This window comes from Oculina patagonica, chromosome 1, assembly GCF_052425735.1.
Source record: "Oculina patagonica isolate OP01 chromosome 1, crgOcupat, whole genome shotgun sequence".
Lineage (NCBI taxonomy): Eukaryota > Metazoa > Cnidaria > Anthozoa > Scleractinia > Oculinidae > Oculina > Oculina patagonica.
The window spans coordinates 29,728,411-29,746,919 of NC_135758.1; the positions used below are offsets into that span (position 1 = coordinate 29,728,411).

The 18,509-nt window shown below is 38.4% G+C and overlaps 2 protein-coding genes across 13 annotated transcripts in view; both read left to right on the forward strand.

The window, feature by feature from the left end:
* Positions 1-3,583, forward strand: part of LOC144662716 (epithelial sodium channel subunit alpha-like) — a 49,329-nt gene extending 45,746 nt beyond the window's left edge. For all 12 annotated transcript variants that reach the window (XM_078523620.1, XM_078523629.1, XM_078523671.1 and 9 more), the window contains 5 exons: positions 44-122; positions 228-282; positions 947-1,026; positions 1,418-1,493; positions 2,513-3,583. In XM_078523620.1, the coding sequence (XP_078379746.1) occupies positions 44-122; positions 228-282; positions 947-1,026; positions 1,418-1,493; positions 2,513-2,680 (458 nt within the window). In that variant the 3' untranslated portion in view covers positions 2,681-3,583. The remainder of the gene's footprint in view (positions 1-43; positions 123-227; positions 283-946; positions 1,027-1,417; positions 1,494-2,512) is intronic.
* A 3,765-nt stretch (positions 3,584-7,348) lies between these two features.
* LOC144663012 (epithelial sodium channel subunit gamma-like) lies at positions 7,349-15,540 on the forward strand. The gene is made up of 12 exons (XM_078523945.1): positions 7,349-7,615; positions 8,520-8,696; positions 8,873-9,129; positions 9,947-10,077; positions 10,381-10,544; positions 11,321-11,431; positions 12,005-12,104; positions 12,773-12,851; positions 12,978-13,032; positions 13,972-14,051; positions 14,939-15,014; positions 15,116-15,540. The coding sequence occupies exons 1-12, from the start codon at positions 7,388-7,390 to the stop codon at positions 15,281-15,283; spliced, it is 1,626 nt and encodes a 541-aa protein (XP_078380071.1). The 5' UTR covers positions 7,349-7,387; the 3' UTR covers positions 15,284-15,540.
* The last annotated feature ends 2,969 nt before the right edge of the window (positions 15,541-18,509 follow it).

Below are 18,509 nucleotides of genomic sequence, written 5' to 3' on the forward strand. Positions count from 1 at the left end.
GGTGTACAGCTAATGCAATCTCTTTTTTGATTTTATTTTCCAGTCACGTGCATGCAGAAGATCCAAAAAAAATATGATAATGATGAACTTGGGTGCTCTGCAAAATGTCCCCAGCCCTGCTCGTATGTATTTTGTTTACAATAATGAATTCATATGAGTGTAATCTTTATAACTGCTCAGTTTATTGAATTAATGATCTTTTCATCTCGACTATGGTTCTTTAACAGTCAAATGAGCTTCAGGACTTCCGCGTCCAGTTCAGCGTGGTCCCAAAGTTACGAGGTAAGATCGTTTTTCCTATAGTGCAAAATAGCTGGTCATATAACGGATCATCGTAAAAACACCCTACATTCTTTTCTACTGCAAATTGAGAAAATTACTTATACATGTACATTACATGGAATCAGGAGCCATAAAAACAGCAAAGTTGTTCCATGCCATGGGGACAACCCCATTACAAAAATGGCACTCAGTTACGGTCATCGTCCCCAATTATGGCTTCTGGTCGAATGCAATCTCTCTCAATTTTTTTCGTTCTAAACCATCGGTCCTACAATGTGATAATTTAATTTATTATTCCACTATTGCGCCATTTTACCATATTAGGGCAAAAGAACGCGCAAAATATGTCACGTTATTACACAGTAGAACAGGGCAAAAATACGGGCGGATAAACTTACGGAGTACTGGCCCAAACAAAGTGGAAAAATTAGTGGAATAATAAAATACTACGCAACTCGCAAAATATCCGATCGTATTAAATGTTGAACCATCGAATAAGGTATATTTCTTAAAGTTGTTGGTATTGTTGTTATTGTCCAATGCAAATCGAGAAGGGGGGGGGGGGGGAGGGGAAGCGGGAAACTTCCTTTATTGCCGATCTTATATTGTTTTAGGTACCTGTATGATTCATGGTTAATTACATTCTCATGACTGTACTTTACAGAAACAATTACAGGCAATGATGCTTAGAGTAGGCGATGGTGGTAACTTTGACAAGATGGGAAAGGACAAGGACTCGTTAAGGTGAGCATTACATAGTAAGCGAGGTTTTTGAGAAAGCGTCATTAGTATCATCGACCCTCTCTGTGTAAGAGTGCTTCGATTCTGTTACTTAACAAAAAGGCATAAACAAGGTAATTCAGACTATGATACTTTTTTAAATGTACTTTCTTTATTGTGAGGATTTTGATGAGAATATCAATAGTTACCATTTCTCGCTGCACCATTTAGACGTGGGCAATTCTAGTCTTCAGTGTTGTGTAAGCCTTTTTTGTAATTTAAAATTTACAATAAGTCTTTTCTAATCCTTGTTTTTGAATAGACATAAGGCACCAACGTACCCCTTTTATTTTAGTATATTTCTCTGAAAGTAAACTATTTTTCACTATTTCTTATTTGTTAATATTTCTTTAAGGCAAAATTTTCTACGAATAAAAATATATTTTGAGGAGCTCAACATGGAGAAAATTACATACTCGGAATATTACCAAGTAAGTATCCTTTTGCTGTGTTATAGATACCCGTCAGCGGGGAAGTATTTAAAAAAAAAACTAGATTCCCAGCAGTCTTGAATTCTCATATAGAATTTCCACGTAATATCACAATAGGACCACAATGAGTTCTTCACAGAATAATAGATCTTTGTTTAAAAATGTCAAGCGAGTTCACACAATATTTTGGCTTTGTATCTGGTGACTTTTTTCGAGCCGGGATGTACTAAAAAATCTTGACGTTTTCGAAACTGGTGCGACCAACTCTCATAAATTTAAATATTCTCAAACATTGTCAGTGATATTTCCTGAGAGCATTCGATGTATGTTTGTTCAGAAATGCCATTTGAACGTTTTGGTTTTGTAAAGACGAATTATCGTAGCTTGGCCATACTATAATTCAGCTCGCAATTTGGTGACCCTTTGGTGTGCCATTGCTCTTTTCTTATTTTTTTTCCTAGTGTTGGTATCCTTTTTGTAAGACGTAACCCTGGAAAAAGGCATTAAAAACTGTCGTACGGCAAAACGAAAAGCTCAAAAAGCGAAATTCAAACGTCATTGGGACAATAAAAACAAACTTCCACTCAATAGATTTTTTTCATTTTCTCGCAAAACGTAGATATTATTTCAAAAAAGTAATCCGTTAAGAAAAAAGTAAGGGTCACCGACCATTTAAGAGAGCAAACTCCAAGCGAAGTGAGCGGAACGGCTACCCATGCTATATGTGCTTTGAAAGTTTTCTCAGCGCGCGCGCCATGTATGGCGTGGCATGACGTTGCGACATGAATTACGTGCGCAGTAAGGATGCGCATAATGAATTAGCGCGAACGTCCTTAATCCCCTATACGAGACGACAGACCTTCCCCTCCTTTTCATATGGGAGCGCCCCTTCTCCCAAACCTCGAGGCAATTCTTGCAAATAAACACGACTTTCTAGTTCAAAGTTCCTTTTGGCTATTCCCTTTAAAAATTACCAGGTATTGCAGAAGGCAAGCTTATGATCTTTCCCTTTCTTTCAGGTTGAAAATCTGATGAGCGACATTGGCGGGCAGCTGGGTCTTTGGATTGGCGTCTCAGTTATAACAGTTGCAGAAGTTGTAAAACTTCTCTTGGATATTTTCAAAGTGCTGTGCCGCAAAGCTTGTCGCACCGAAGTCAAAGATGTAAAAGACATAAGGATGACATAATATAAACATCATGCATTAAAGTACACTTTGTTGATGTCGAAATTCCGATCTTCACTAGACTCCTTAGCACTATGCACGGCGACTTAGGCATGCACAATCAAGGCTCAATTAAAAGAAAATGCAATCTCGGTAGATGTTTAAGACAATTCAGTTGTCAAGTAACGCATTAGTTTTCTTCTCACTTGATTGTCAAACAACAACAAAATCCTTGTAGTTCTTTAGAGTAAGGACGTTATGAAGAAGACAAAGTAGCTTCTTGCACGTCACGAAACGAAATATCATTTGCCACCTGTGACGAGTATCGTTTACCCATGTGGGATAACTCGTACAGAGCAGCGTTAAGTTGTCTTGGAAACGGATAGAGCAGTTTTCAATTGAGTGTCGTAAAACCAAAAGCAGAGTAATTACTCAGGCCAATCACAAAGAACACAGACAATCCAGTGAACCATTCAAAACTCGAAGCAAGTACATCTCGCCGGCACGAATTGGAAAGCGCGGGGAAACTTGCGCGAGCGAGACGCGATTGGTTTTGGTTTTAGTTCTGATTGGCTGCGAAAGTGGCGCGAGATTTTTAAACCAATCACTAAAGCGTAGCAATGCAAAACCAAAGCAAACGCAAATGGTATTCGACACTAAAGTGAAAACCGCTTTAATTTGTTAAAACAAACAATGTCAAGAAAATTTATTTCAGTTAGAGGTATTTATGTAATTATGTAATATACTGCAGGCACAGTATATACCATGGCACCGGTGACGCTAGATAAACTGACAGATATATAATCATCCCTCCAATCACACACGCACATACATCTCATTATTTATCGTCCCAAAAAAGCAAAGTTTTATCTATTGTGAGCTACATTGTATAAAAAATTATCAAAAATAAACTCTTTGGTTAAATTATCATTGACTTCTCATGATTCGCAGCCGTAATGTGTAATATATCTCTTTAAGGCTGGTTCCCATATAATCGGCCCGATCGTTTCCATGGCCTCTGTGACTTCAAAAAGGTTTCTTGCGATCGGGGCGATTCTGATAATATGAGAACATTACACAGACGATCGCTAACGTCTGCGGCGATTGAGGCGATCAAAGCCCGTGTTCTATACTTTTAGCTTCTCTTTCCCTTCTTCGCCGTAAAACTGCAATAACTGAGAAGATAGGAGGCCACGAGTTTTGCTCTTTCATTGAAGGCTGCTATTCTGTTGGATCTAGGGCTTATAAAATGTTTGTTTTTCGTAGGTCTTTGCTCGTACCAGGCGATCGGGACGATCATATGAGAACCCTTTGATCGCTTCCAATCGCTCCGATCGCCTACGATCGTCTCAGTGTTAGCAAACGATCGATGCGATAGAAACGATTGGGGCGATCATTTGATCATGAGAGCCAGGCTTAAGAGAAACTTGCGTCCGCCATCAATGAATAGCCGCACTATCAGAAACTACAAAGACAGAATGTGCTGGTTCTAATATTTTTAAGCTATGTCATATCTATAACTAAGTTTTATACAAAGGGTCTTTCTATGCATGGTACAGTGTAAATTTATATGGCAGAAAAAGCAGCTTCTTTTTATTAACTCAGGCTACATGGATACAAACTGTGAGCTACACTGTTTCGAACTGTGAATTGAATAACAAACATCGATAAGTGTTATTCAAATATAAACACTGTGATGGAAACATATAAATATATATTTTAAAATTTTAAGCACCCTTTAAAATTTGCATTTCAAAACTGTGGTTTGTAATTTATTGCTAATCATGTCCTTAGATGTCTAAGTAGCAAAGAACTTGCAAACTTGTAAAAAAAATATCCCAAGAGATAAATAATGACCGCTAATATACTGCAATTTTAAATGCAACACAAGTAATCCAAAATTTGCTAAATTTAGTGACTTCCATGTTCCTCATAATCCATATCCCTTCTCTAAAAATCCCTAATAATCCATAATCACATTATGTTTAAAACCCATCTTTTCTTTTATCACACTAAGTCATTAAAACCACTCTTTTTTCGGACTTTTAAACACAGGTAATTTAGTGTCGAGGATTATCTATACAAAGGCAACTGTTTCAGCTTGTCATATTTTTACTTAGCGGCAAGACCAGAAGTTAACCTCTCATGAATTCAAAAGAAACTAACAAGATTTGCGCTTAATTCGAGTTTAGCATTCACACCTGTTTCGTGTTGAATCGTATAAGAAAAACTTAAGCCCCATTTCTGAAAAACGTCAGTTCAATTTTCCGCGCATAGGCAATGAGTATCATCAATGGCAATGCAGTCTTTATGAACAAACTTGGGAAAAAACAGAACAGTGGGCTGTACCTTTTCCTCGTCGCCAGACAGACAGGTAAACGAACGTATTACTACTGAGGGACTTTTGCTTTCTGTCATGGGTCATGATTGGTCCCTTAAAATTTTTCAGTGCTCGCAAAATTACGCTTCTGATCGGAATGATCGCAAAGTTTTAGTGGAAGGTCGTTTGCTCCTGCTTGCATATTTTTTCAAGTGTTCGCACGCTCGATTTTCATTTATTAGCCTTGCTTGCAAGGCTGACTTTTGTCCATGCTCGTGCACGCAACGAAAAAAGCAGTGCTCGCATGCTCGCAAAGACCATTCGATACCCCTTCGATCTGGTCAGGACCTACTCTGAAAATTACATTCGGTTTGTTAAGAGATAGCCTATAAGTAAATGTTTCTTGGTTTGAAAAGTTAGAAACAAATCTGATTCTTTCGATTCCTCGGTGTGTGTCTCGAGAATCGAAAAATCGATAAAACAGAGAAAATAACGCGTTTGCCATTTCAAATTTTTCTTGAGGATAAAATTTATCAAGTTCGTTCAACAGATTTTAATAACATTACTTATGACCATTTTCAAATTGATTTTAGCTTAGAATAATCTTTTGGGAACTCGGAATGCGCTGGACGTTGTTGACAAAAGGCAAAGTCTTACTGCTTAGCAGTGAAGGGTTTTTGACATTTCCATATGATTTCTTAATTTTACCGGTATCTTAAATCCAACTGATCCAGTAAAACGCGAAGAGAATACACCCAGAAAGACCAAAAAATAAATTTAAGCGCACGTAGGGAGGACGGAGACCATCGATCGTACAAGATTTCAAATGTCCTTTTATGTGGATTTTACCAAGAGTCTAATTAGCACTTTGGTTTATTTGCAATTTTTAGTAATTTGGCTTCTGCTGCAATTTGAATCCAAAATATGTTTTACATTTATTGCTGTATTTTTATCGTCTCCTTATCAGTGCTTGAAAAAAGCCGCAGTTTGATTACGATTTTCACTTGAAATAATTCTCGGGACGATTACTTTCAGCCAGCTGGAAAAAGAAACTGACGGTGTAGGATAATTTGAATAGGAATACGTAAGTTCTTTTGTAAGCACGAAGAGAACAAAATTAAATCAAATATATGGATTACTCTTAACGTAACGTTAAATATACTTGTATTTAATTAAGGGATTTTTTTAATAGGCCATTTCCGAATTACCCTTTGCCTCTGTTTCAAAACGAGACTACATGCGAAACTATTCATATGAAAATGAGTTTCACCTACAGGTCCATTTTCATGTAGATCAAACTCATTTTAATTTGAATGGTTTCGACGCACTTAAGGCACGGGCATTCGTGGAAAGCACCTTTTTAATAGCTTATCGCAAGAATTTTAGTTTTTATGTAAAGATTTTCGGTAGTATTTTTAAAACCTGACGAACCGTGTGCAAAGGGTAACTCGGTAATAGCCTATTGAGTGTCGATAATAATCCGAAATGGTTTTGGCTTTACGATGCTCTATCGAACAATACAGTCTTTTTCCAGGACGTGGGGAGATAAACGAGAGAAACGAAAACATGCAAACGAACTTTTCTGTTGAACCAGACGCTGTTCAACTAAGAAGTTAAAAAAATTTTCAAAGTCAAATGAAAATCGCTCGATTGCGACTTGTCACACGCTCGATTGCGACTTGTCACACGCGTCACGTCCCCGTGCTTGACGCTTGTTACGTTAGTAGTATAGTAGGTACCGGTTACTTCGCTTTTTTTTTGGGGGGGGGGGGGGAAAATATCATTAAATTGCGGGGGAATAAATGAGCGTCGATGACGTCATAGATCCATGAATAAAATGCAGTGGACTTAATTAAATTGTGGATGATGTCATGTTTTAAGCCGCAATTCAACTTGCACATGCCCAATAGATTGATCATAAAAATATACTGGCTAAATTTCAGCACTGGAAAATCACAATTGCAATACTTGAAATGTATGATTCCAGTGATTGTCTCGTTCAAAACACGTTTGATACCTCACCCTGCAAAACAGGCGGAAGTCCTTTTATGCCAGCAGGTGATTTTAAAAGTCCTGCCGTTTGGCCAGGACTTGCGTGCACTTGCGTTGACTTGCGCTCACTTTGGTCGAGATCAAATTTGTACGCAAGTCAACGCACGTTTTTCACCGTTTGGCTTTTTTTACAACTTGCATGCACTTGCGATTCAACTTGCGAGACACTTTGTCCACCCAACGCAAGTCATTACACAAGTTCAACTTGCGACTACTTGCGTCCACTTGCGTTTCCTTTTGGCCAGGGCTTAAGTTGACAAAGAATTTCTTTTCTTCAGCACTTAGTTGAAATCAAGATCATCTTAGTCGGCACCTGGAAAATTGATATCAAAATTACCTCAAGCCAGACTGAACTCAAAATGACTAAAACCAAGCCATCTTTAAGAGCTTTGCTTCACGAGTTCGCAGGAGAAACCAGCACGCATGGCGCCCTTAAAATATCCACAGCCAAGTCAGTATTTTGGCGCCTGTTTTGGATACTGGTAACGCTGGCTTGTCTAGGGATGGTGATATACCAGGGAATACTTCTGTTCGAAACGTTCCTGAGCAAACCAACAAAGTCAGACATTGACATCACGTACGTGCGGGTGAGTTCCACTGACGTCACTAACTTATATACTGCTGATGGTTTAAACTAATCTAGTCAGGGCCGTAGCTAGCAAGAGACAAGACCAGGCACTTGCCTTGTTTATATTTTAGCCCAAAATTAAAAACAAAGACACGTTTAGTTGGGAAATTAATCCCCAGTTCAACGAGATTAATTTTTCTGAAGAAATATCTTAAGAAATATGCTTAAAATAGCATTTTAGAGCTTTTAGATTTAAAAAATTTCTGGGACCACGCCCCCAGACCCCCTTACCAGCTCGCGCCCTTGGCGATCATAGATCGTACCTCGTCTATGCCAAAAGTCTGGCTGCGGCCCTGTAGTTGTTCACTTTTGCTACCCAGTACGTTTTACATAGGCTTAAGTGCCGGTAAATCGGAAGCACTGATTTTCAAAGACGACTCACGTCAAGAAGGTAAAACTTTTGCAGCTGTCATCGTTCGCTTGTGCCTTATTTAAGTATTCTGGGAAGAGTTTGTTTATTACTTCTCTGATTGCACTTTGAAATTCACTACGAAATTGATATTTTTAACATGTACTTTCCTAAAATACAGCAAATATTGTTAATATATTACCCTTCTTCCCCTTTTATATTGCCTCGTTTTACCTATATGGTTGTTGCAGAGACCCAACAACCCCTCTCCCCCTACCTGTTGAATAAAGGAGCAATTAGGGAAAGGAGTGGGAGGCAATTGCCGAAACGTCGGGAAAGTATTTTGACTACAGCGTAGTATTTACCTATTTTGTCATTCAAACAAAATAAACTAAACTGATTGACAATTGTCACTTTGGGGAAAAGGACCTGATAATGATGATGATGATGATGATGATGATGGTGATGATTGTGACTGACAGGTGTTATAAATATTAACGCTTTTCTTTTACAGACGTTGCAATTTCCTGCGGTAACGATCTGTAACCTTAACATGATTAAACAATCCTTCATCAGTAAATTTCCTGATGCTAACGCCATCATGAGCACATTTGACAGTTTTATGGAGCGACCAAAACCAGAAGAAGGCGAAGGAGGGGGGGGGGGGGGGGGGGGGGAGGGGGAGGGGGAGGCCAAGGAAAGCCGGGGCCAGACGGAGGAGGGGGAGAAGGGCAGGCCAAGGAAAGCCGGGGGCAGAAGGGGGGGGGGGGGGGGGGGGGGGGGGGAGGGGGGGGAGAGGGGGGGGGGGGGGGGGGGGGGGGAGGGTCAGGAGGCCGGAGCGTAGATCGGTCGTCGAATTCTTTAGAGACCAGCACTGCTCCAACTTCATTTGGTCCACCGGATAAACGAAAAGAAGCCATGATTGATGCCCTAAACCCCGATTCGTCGAATGCGGAGGAGTCAGCGAGTTTGAAAAACGTTACGATCGATGAGCAGGCATACGCCCAAGATCTGATTTTAAGCCTGTTAGCGAAACAAAACGAAAAGGAATTGCAGAAAGGAGGGCATGACTTTCATGAAATGGTGTTTCGGTGCAGCTGGAATGATTTTTCTTGTAAAGATGGGTAAGTATGACGTGGCCATTTAGTTTCTCGATTGCTAAGTTAGGGATGGACCTTTCCTTTGGCGGAGTGGGGTTAGGAAATTTCTCTGAGTTCGAGTTTTTTTGTCTTGTTTGTGCAATATTTTTATTTTTACTTTTGCGCTGTTTTTAGCAAGCGATCCAACTAATGGGTTGTTTACGGTTGAAGTTGTTGTTTTACTATGTCTCACAAAATGATAACAACTTTTTTAAAAAAATTCTGCAGCAATCACTATGGGAATTAAGGCGGAATCCATCAGAAAATCGAGTAATATTTATTTTAGTTGGACAAAAATCAAGTTCCAGAATAGTTAAAATCATATTCATTAAATACTTTGACAGTGAAATAAAGTGCAATTTGTTTTAATTTTTTTTTTTTGTTGAGTGGTTCAGTTCACTTGAGTGTAGAAAGTAACTCACTTTTACTTTGGCTTTACATTTTTACACTTTTTGATTGCTTTAAAAATCTCGTGTCATCCCCTCAACCAATCAGAAATAAAACCAAAACTATAGTGACACGTTTTTAAGCGCTTCGAATTCGAGCCAGCTTCGCGTGTTGCTTCGAGTTTCATTGGTTTACTGAATTGTCTGTGTCCTTTGTGATTGGCCAGAGTGATAACTTACGTTTTGCTTTTACAATAGTCACTTGAAAAGCGTTCTACTACAAGTGTAAATTATAAAGAATCTAAAAAAGATCAGGTACTTCAACGAGAACAGCGTTGCAAAACAGGCAGAGCAAAATAATAACGGAAAAAGTCCAATTTTGACGCATTGCGTGCCTGTATTTTCTGTGTCGTCAGTGATTTTCTGAAGTACTGGAAAACCACGTGGAACTGGAGATATGGAAACTGCTACACATTTAATTCTGGAGCAACAGATAATTTCAAAAAGAGTCCTGTTTTGACCAGCACAAAGCCTGGGCCGAAATATGGTAAGAAAATAATAAATTTTCAAAAAAAGTAATACAATAATTAGTACTCGACATTATTTTGAACCCGCAACATTTTTTTATTTGATATCGTTTCGTTTTCAGGGCTGATAAGAGTGTTTTTTTCTCAGTCTATAAGTGTGTCCTCAGTCATTTAAACAAGTCAACAAGGATATATTCTTGGTAAACTTAAAGCCTAACTGACTCAAAATACATAATCTCTCCTCCCCCGCCTCGGGGGAAAATCTGGAGTCTCAACTAGCTGGGCATTTTCCCTTAGTTATGTTGCATTTGTTTTCCCGTCAGGTCTGACACTGGATTTATTTGTGAATCAGAACGAGTACATTCCTATTCTAAGCCAGGAGGCCGGTGTGCGAGTTTTACTCACTCCTCAAAGAAGCATTCCTTTCCCCGTCGATGAGGGCTTTACCGTTTCTCCAGGATTTGCCACTTTTATTGGTTTACGAAAGGTTGGCCTTACTTCAACAGATTTCATTTACAAATAATAAATAAGGGACCGGTGGAGGGCTGGTGCAAATGGATGCAGGCGATGTTCAAATTTTCCTGGCCCTCCCCTCTTATGAAGCATTTTTTTGCTGACCCCTCCCCCCTCCCCCCTCTTACCCACTCGCCCTTTTAAACCTCTCTAATATGCAATCATAAATGGCCCCTCCTTTTTCCCTGCATAAAAATCATTGACCCTCCTGCTATTTGCACCAGCTCCCCCCCACCCTCTTAATAATGATCAGTCCATATGACCGTAAGCTAAAGAATTGTACTACAACTGTCATAAAAGCACGACAGGCATTTCACAGCACAAAAGAAATTAAAGCAAGAGGGGCGATCAGCGAGTGAGCGAGGGTTCATTACCCAGACTTTAGCCTAGACTTTAGCGTTCTCACTTTGGCTGGTTACAGATTCTCTTTCGTTTGAGAACTGACTGAATGCTTTATTTAACAAGTAAAAAAGCCTTATCTGTTCCTCGTTCTGTTATAATCAACACGGCAAGGGGGGGGTGCTCTGCTATTATAAACACACAATCAACCCAGTTTATTGTCCAAAGACCACTTTTAAATTAATTTAATTAATTTGTGCTGCGTAATGTTATTTAAAGTTAATGTAATCAAGGTGGTCGTTATATTAGCTAAAAACGTTCTTACTTTTATTATTTATTTATTTATTTATTTATTTATTTATTTATATCATTATATTTACAATTATTACTAGCCACTATCTTACTCTATAGTTAAACATCGTCCGAGTGGATCCTTTCAACAACGGAAGCTGTTACGACAGTGATGGTTTAGAGCAGTCATCTGTTTATAAGAAATTCAGAGGCTCAAGGTATTCTGTGCAGGTTAGTTAACTACTCACTGTAAAAAAACAAAAGAAAAACAACAACAACAACAACAAAAACAGAAAAATTTTTGCAGCGTATAGTTCATAAAATGGGAGGCGTGGTGGCCTAATGGTTAGCACACCGGACTTCGGATCGAGCGGTCCGGGTTGGAGCCCTGGTCGGGTCACTGTGTTGTGTTCTTGGGCAAGACACTTTACTCTCATAGAGCCTCCCTCACCCAGGTGTAAAAATGGGTACCGGCGAGTTTACTGTTGGGGGTAACCCTGCGATGGACTAGCATCCCATCCAGGGGGGAGTAGAAATATTCCAACTCGTTTCATGCTAAGGAAACCGGGATGAGCTCCGACCTAAAGGGCCTCTAGGCTCGAATGCAGACTTAAACTACGGTTCATAAAAAAATTGTTTCAGATTTTTCAGCGAGGGAAAATTTCTCTCATTTCTCTTATGTATTCAGTGTGTCAGCACTTCATAATTCTTTTAGAATCACAAGTCAATAGATCAATGAAAGACGCATTTTTATCACGCGTGGAGTCATGACGGCCACGTTATATGCTTTTTTCCTCTATCCAGGGTTGTATGTACTCTTGTCTCGCTCGTGCACAATTAGCCCAGTGTAATTGCACCGAAGGAAAATTCCGGACTGCATCTGTCTGCTCCGAGACTGCTGAAGGTAAGATCAACTTTACTAACAAAATGTTATTTTCTCTTAAGATTTACAGTGGGCCGGCTAGATACTTGTAAATGCGTCGTGATCTCGTCCTGATCTGATGCAGGCTTGACTTTACATTTCATTTTTCACGTTCTTTAGCTTAAAGTGCATTTTTACTTTAGGTTGTTTGATTGGTTTATTCCGTTTATGCAGAGACATTTTTTGTTGTTCGAACATTTTTATTAGCTAAACATATAGAAATTCGCACCAACTACGTACTTGTTGACTGGTTTGATTCTCTGATTACTCCAGAGGCTTCTATTAATATCTTCACTGACAACTGGTCTAATTTTGCGAAATGTTTACGTAGATTGTAGCCATTTGTTTTGATATTTTCGAAATATGGGTTCGCTCTTTTAATAAATGGTTACTAAACAGCAGCGATCTGGGAAGCTCTTTATTATTCTTTTACAGATAAAGAACCGACGATCCATATTCTTAGAAACCAGGCTACGCGCTGGACACCTCAGTTAATTTGAAAAAGTCATCACTATAAAAACTTTTCTCTGGTCCCGCTGCACATTACTGTTATAATGATGTTTCTTGGATGTATCTTTCTTACCAGTAGCTTGCTGTATTTATCACGGTCTACAGCTAATGGAATCTCTTTGTTTGATTATATTTATCAGTGGAATGCATTCAGAAGATCCAAAAAAGATATGATAATGATGAACTTGGTTGCTCTGCAAAATGCCCCCAGCCATGCACGTATGTATTTTGTTAAAAAGACAATAACAAATGAATTCATTTGAGTGTTATCTATATATGTTGGTATTTCCTTGTGCTTCATTGAATTGATTTTCTTTTTTTGTTTCGACTATAATTCTTTAACAGTCAAGATAGCTTCAGGACTTCCGTGTCCAGTTCAGCGTGGTCCCTTAATTACGAGGTAAGATGTTTTTTCTGCAGTGTAGTTGTGGCAGCTGAATCCCGTTATTTTAACCACCAGCGGAAGACCAAAATCACCTGGTCAAAAACCCGGGGGGGGGGGGGGGTACTTGGGTAAATTTTTGTTGGGTATGTGCCGCTGGCCTCTCAGAACCCCTACCCCATTATAGTCATATTCTATGGCCAATTATAGACCCCATCTTAGTCACTTTTGGGTAAATTTAATTTTTACGACCCCAACTTAGTCACTTTCTGGGAGCCGTTTGTCAAATATTGAACAACAGCAATAAATACGGTAACATTTTTTTCGGCGAATATTTCCGTTCATAAATCACAACTTGCCAGATTTTCGTACTCTCAAAATCCCGGAAAAGTGTGACCCCATTCTAGTCACCCTATAAAAAATGCTTGAAATGGCGACCCCATTATAGTCAGTCCAGTCGTGAAAATGCGACCCCATCCAGCGGCACATCCCCATTAGCCCATTTATAGGAAGTGCCCCCCCCCCCCCGGGTCAAAAAACGGCATCATCATAAGAAGGGTCATGTAGCAGCCCGCGCAAGGTCTCACATGAATGGCTGGCTTCCCTTCGAGAAAACAATAGAAAACAAACAACATAATAATACCCCTTGCCCCAAACACAATAGCAGCTGCTATATTAGAGCCGAGGACCACTAGAATTACAAGCTTACAAGAGCTGAGAACTTCGTTCTAAAATTCTTTTAGTTACTTCAATTTAAGAAACTGACTGGCATGATGGTCTGTCGTGGATTGCACATTACGTCGATTGCAATCTCTCTCAATCATTTTCATTCTTAGCCATCGTGGCTCTTTTAAAAAGCAACTAACTGACATCCGATGGCCCCTCATTTTTTAAAAGGGATGGGGTGGGAGGGGGTATATGTTTGATGGCTTCCATTCTCATCAATGTACTTTACAGAAACAACTACAGGCAATGATGCTTAGAGTAGGCGATGGTGGTGACTTTGACAAGATGGGAAAGGACAAGGACTCGTTAAGGTGAGCATTACATAGTAAGTGAGGTTTTTGAGAAAATAACATAAATATAATCAACCCTCTGATATTTATATTTTATTTTTTAATCCAAAGTAAATTGTAAATTATTTAATTAATATCATAGGTGACAAATTACTCCTTATTTTTGGCGCGAATTTTTGGTTATTTTATTTTTTCATTTGTGAATTTATAAATTTTGGTGTTGGGGAGTGGGGCGGGGAAAAAATTTTTTTTATTTTTATTTTTTTTTTTTTTTTTTTTTTTTTTTTTTTTTTTTTTTTTTTTTAAAAAAAATTTTAAAAATAAAAAAAATTTTTTTTTTTTTTTTTTTTATTTTTTTTATATTTAAAAAATAATAAAATATATATTTCAAATTATTAAATAATTTATTTTTCTCTTTTTTATATAATATTTTACTTTTTAAAATTGTCAAGCGCCTTTAAACATGTGGAAATGGCGTTATATAAATGATTATGATTATTATGATTATTATTATTATTATTATTTTTTTTTTATTATTATTATTATTATTATTATTATTATTATTATTATTATTTAACTGAGGGAAATCATTTCCCCTTTTTTGTGCCGGTAAAAGTGCTTCTGCTTTAAAAGCATAAATAAGGCAGTTACTTTGATTCTTTTCTATCTGTATTTTCTGTATTGCAAATATCAATAGTTACCATTTCTCATCTAAACCATCTGGATTTGGTTAATTCTAGTCTCCGATGTTATGTAAGCTTTTTTATTTGTAATTTGAAATTTAGAGTAAGTATCTTTTAATCCTGGTTTTTGAATAGAATAGGCCTTTAACATTATAGAGAGTATGTATGTACCAACGTACACCTTTCAATTAAGTATTTCTATCTTATTGTTAATATTTCTTTAAGGCAAAATTTTCTACGATTAAAAATCTACTTTGAGGAGCTCAACATGGAGAAAATAACATACTCGGAATATTACGCAGTAAGTATCCTTTTGCTGTTCGCAATACCAAGTTCCATTTAGATATTTCCCTTTAATTGCCAGACAATGTGGTAAATAAGGTTATGATTCTTCTCTTACAGCTCGAGAATCTGATGAGCGACATTGGTGGACAGTTGGGTCTCTGGATTGGCGTGTCAGTTATAACAGTGGCAGAAGTGTTTCAACTTCTCCTGGACATTATCAAAGTGTTGTTCCGCAAAGCTTATGTCAGCGACGTTCAAGAAGTTAAAGACATAAGCATGACATAGTATAAAGATGATGCGTTAAAGTACACTTTGTTGATGTTGAAATTCCAACATTTACTAGAACTTTAGAACTATGCACGGCGAAGGCATGCGCAATCAAGACTCAATTAGCACAAAATGCAAACTCGTTAGAAGTTGAGACTATTCAGTTGTTTAGTACATGAAGTAAAGTATACGTTTTCTTCTTAGTTGATTGTCAAACAACAACCGAATCAAAGTAGTCCGTTATAGGGAAGACGTTATGAAGTAGATAAAGAAGCTTCTTGCACGTCACGAAACGCGATCTCATTTGCCACCTAAAATTCAGTAAGTTATGTTGCATCACTAAGCACGGTTTCTTGTATCGTTTCCCTTATGTGTCATTACAACTTGTACAGTGCCAAGAAAATTTATTTGAAATGCATTTGTGTAATATACTCAAGCTATGATGCAGGGTCAGTTTTCACCATAGCACCGGTGACGCTAGATAATCATTCTTCAAATCCCAACCACACACGCACATACATCTTGTCCAAGTATTTATCTTTCTTATAATAGAAAGCAAAGTTGTATCTACTGTAAGTACAATTTATACCATGCCATAGAGAATACAACCAATCAGAATACAGGAAAGCCGTTGTATATTCGACAGTATTCAACCCAACCTTCCCATCGTGCGCTGCGATCTTATTTTCGATGAAATTTAGTAAGCGTTTTTTTCTATGGCATGGTATAAAATAGTTACTCAACAGTTTCTCGTGGTATACTATGGAATATCTCAATTGTCACTTGTATTTTCTTCGTATACACACTCGCCTTAAGGCTCGTGTGTATACCGAGAATGGGATATTCCACAGTATACCACTCGAAAGCGTTGCATAACTAGTATGTATAAAAAATATCAAAACTAAACTCTTCGGTTTAATTATCACTGACTCATCATTCGCAGCAGCAGAAAGATGTACTAGTAAACCCCTTTTAAGTTTCTGGTTTTAACTGACTAACACAATTTGGTTTCGTCCATTCAGACATTTTTTGCTGACTTGTCGCATTTGGATTAAAGAACAAAACCAGTAACCAATCAGGGCAAAACGTACCACATTTTTCAACAAATCACACGGGTGCAAAATTTAAACGAATTTTCCCCAAGGTTACAGGTATTTTTTCTCACGTTTGACACAGGTTACGACAGAGTTGCCTTTAGTTTTGTTGTTATTATTATTATTAGTTTTTAAAGCCAAGTTTGTTAAGTCTCGTTTTACGTGCCTGTCTATGACTTCTAAGCACGTACAGAAAACAAAGCCAATCGCATCGCGCGCGTCAGCAAACCGCTGTTGTTTCGCAATTATGAAGAAACGTGAGCTGTTAAAGCCTATTTGTGGTCACATTTTACCAGCTGCCTACAATTTTACAAGCACGTACGAATAACAGCTTTGACAGATAGATAAGTATTAAGCTAAACACCCCGCGCGCGTCAGTAAACCTCTTTTGTTTCGAACTTCAAACATTTATACGGTCACCTGTGTGATGTCCATCATTTGCGCAAATACAGCTGAGTCATGTCGTATTGTATTATCATCTACAAAGGCATTTAGTATGAACACTGCGAACTAAATAAAGGGGACTTGCTCTTCCATTTGTCTAGTTATTAGCACCTTTTAGTGTCGCTTGGACTGTTTTGTTTTGGGAGATCTCCAGCAAATTTAATAAGTGCAAACGTCATTATAAAGAAAACGTTTTTTCGCGCTCGAGGGAGGTTTTAAGACTGAGCAAATTGTGGCGAAAGGAACGATACGAAACAGCGGGCTAAACCTTTTGGACGCAAGGCATACAGGTAAATGAAAGCTATCTTTTTTAACTTTATCAGGGCGATCAAATAATACCTAATGATAGAAAGGCATGCTCTGAGAAATTGCTAACACTCATCAGTTTTTAGTTCTCAATGACCGGTCCCGTAAAAACAGGAAAGCTGTTTTTAACTAAGATTCTTAATCAGGCTCCATACCCAAAACAAAGTTCTGTCAGGGAAATATTGAACATGATCGAGATTGGGAGAGTAAAAAAAACTAAATAGTTTCTCAAAATAAATCGAGTTATAGATGAAACAGGGTATTGATTTTTAACATGATTTTGGTCTAACATGTGGTATTTGTTGTGCAGTCTAGTCTTTCAAATTGGTACTATCAGGAGTGCAGTATTTGAACAGCTTCTCAAACGGTTTAGTCTTTTCTGAGTCTGACATTAAAAGGGAATGAAAACTCGCACTTTTTTTGTCTGAAATTTAGTAGTGGTTTAGAAGCGGATAATTCGCCTCCACCCAAAAATTTGGGGGAGTGTCCCCTCCCTCCCGGACGGATGCATTTGAATTTAGTCAATACATTACTCTCTCCTCCGCAGAGGCTTCTTTAGTGGGGGAAGGCGAAAAACACGCGGGAGGAAGGCGAAAAAACGCGGGAGGAAGGCGAACGGGGAGGAAGGGAAAAACAGGGGAGGAAGGCGAAAAAACGGGGAGGAAGGCGAAAAACACGCGGGAGGAAGGCGAAAAACACGAAAAATAAAAAAATAAAAATAGAGGGAGCGCGGGGGACGACGGGAACTTTTTTTTCCCTTCCAGTGTTCACCGGGCGCTTTCGTTTCGATTCTCTCCAGGCTCCGCGCGCTTACTTTTCACCTCTCCCCATTTCCCAGCCCGTACGGAACACAAAAGAGGCCTCTGCGGAGGAGAGAGAATACATTACCAAGTGAACAAGAAACAACAAGTGAAAATTCGCTTTGGATGCGACTAAACAAATAACGAAGCTAAAGCCGCCTGTTTTAATCAATAAAACTTCTAGCTTTTAATCCATTCTCTTTAAGTAGAATTCTATTTGTGATCTAATGCAAATGCTACATTGAGATTGGCTCAGCTTCTTAATAAATAGACCTTTTTTGCTTGGGCGTTTTGTTGCCCCATTACAGACCATGTGATGATACTCTTGAGAATTCTTGCTTTCAAATTTTCAATAGTTGCGTGTATATGAATGAATAAATTTTACGTGGATAAAAGGAAAATTCTCTAGAGAACATCACGTGGTCTGTAATGGGAAAACAAACCGCCCAAGCGAAAAAGGTCTATTCTTTCAGAAACTTGAATGTGGTCACCTGGTATAGGTATTGTGTCGTCAGCACTGAAAATGGAACTAGCGAGATTTGCATTTCCAGAAGAATTCATTAGTACCTTACCGGTTAGACTATTTTCTTGCTTTAAATT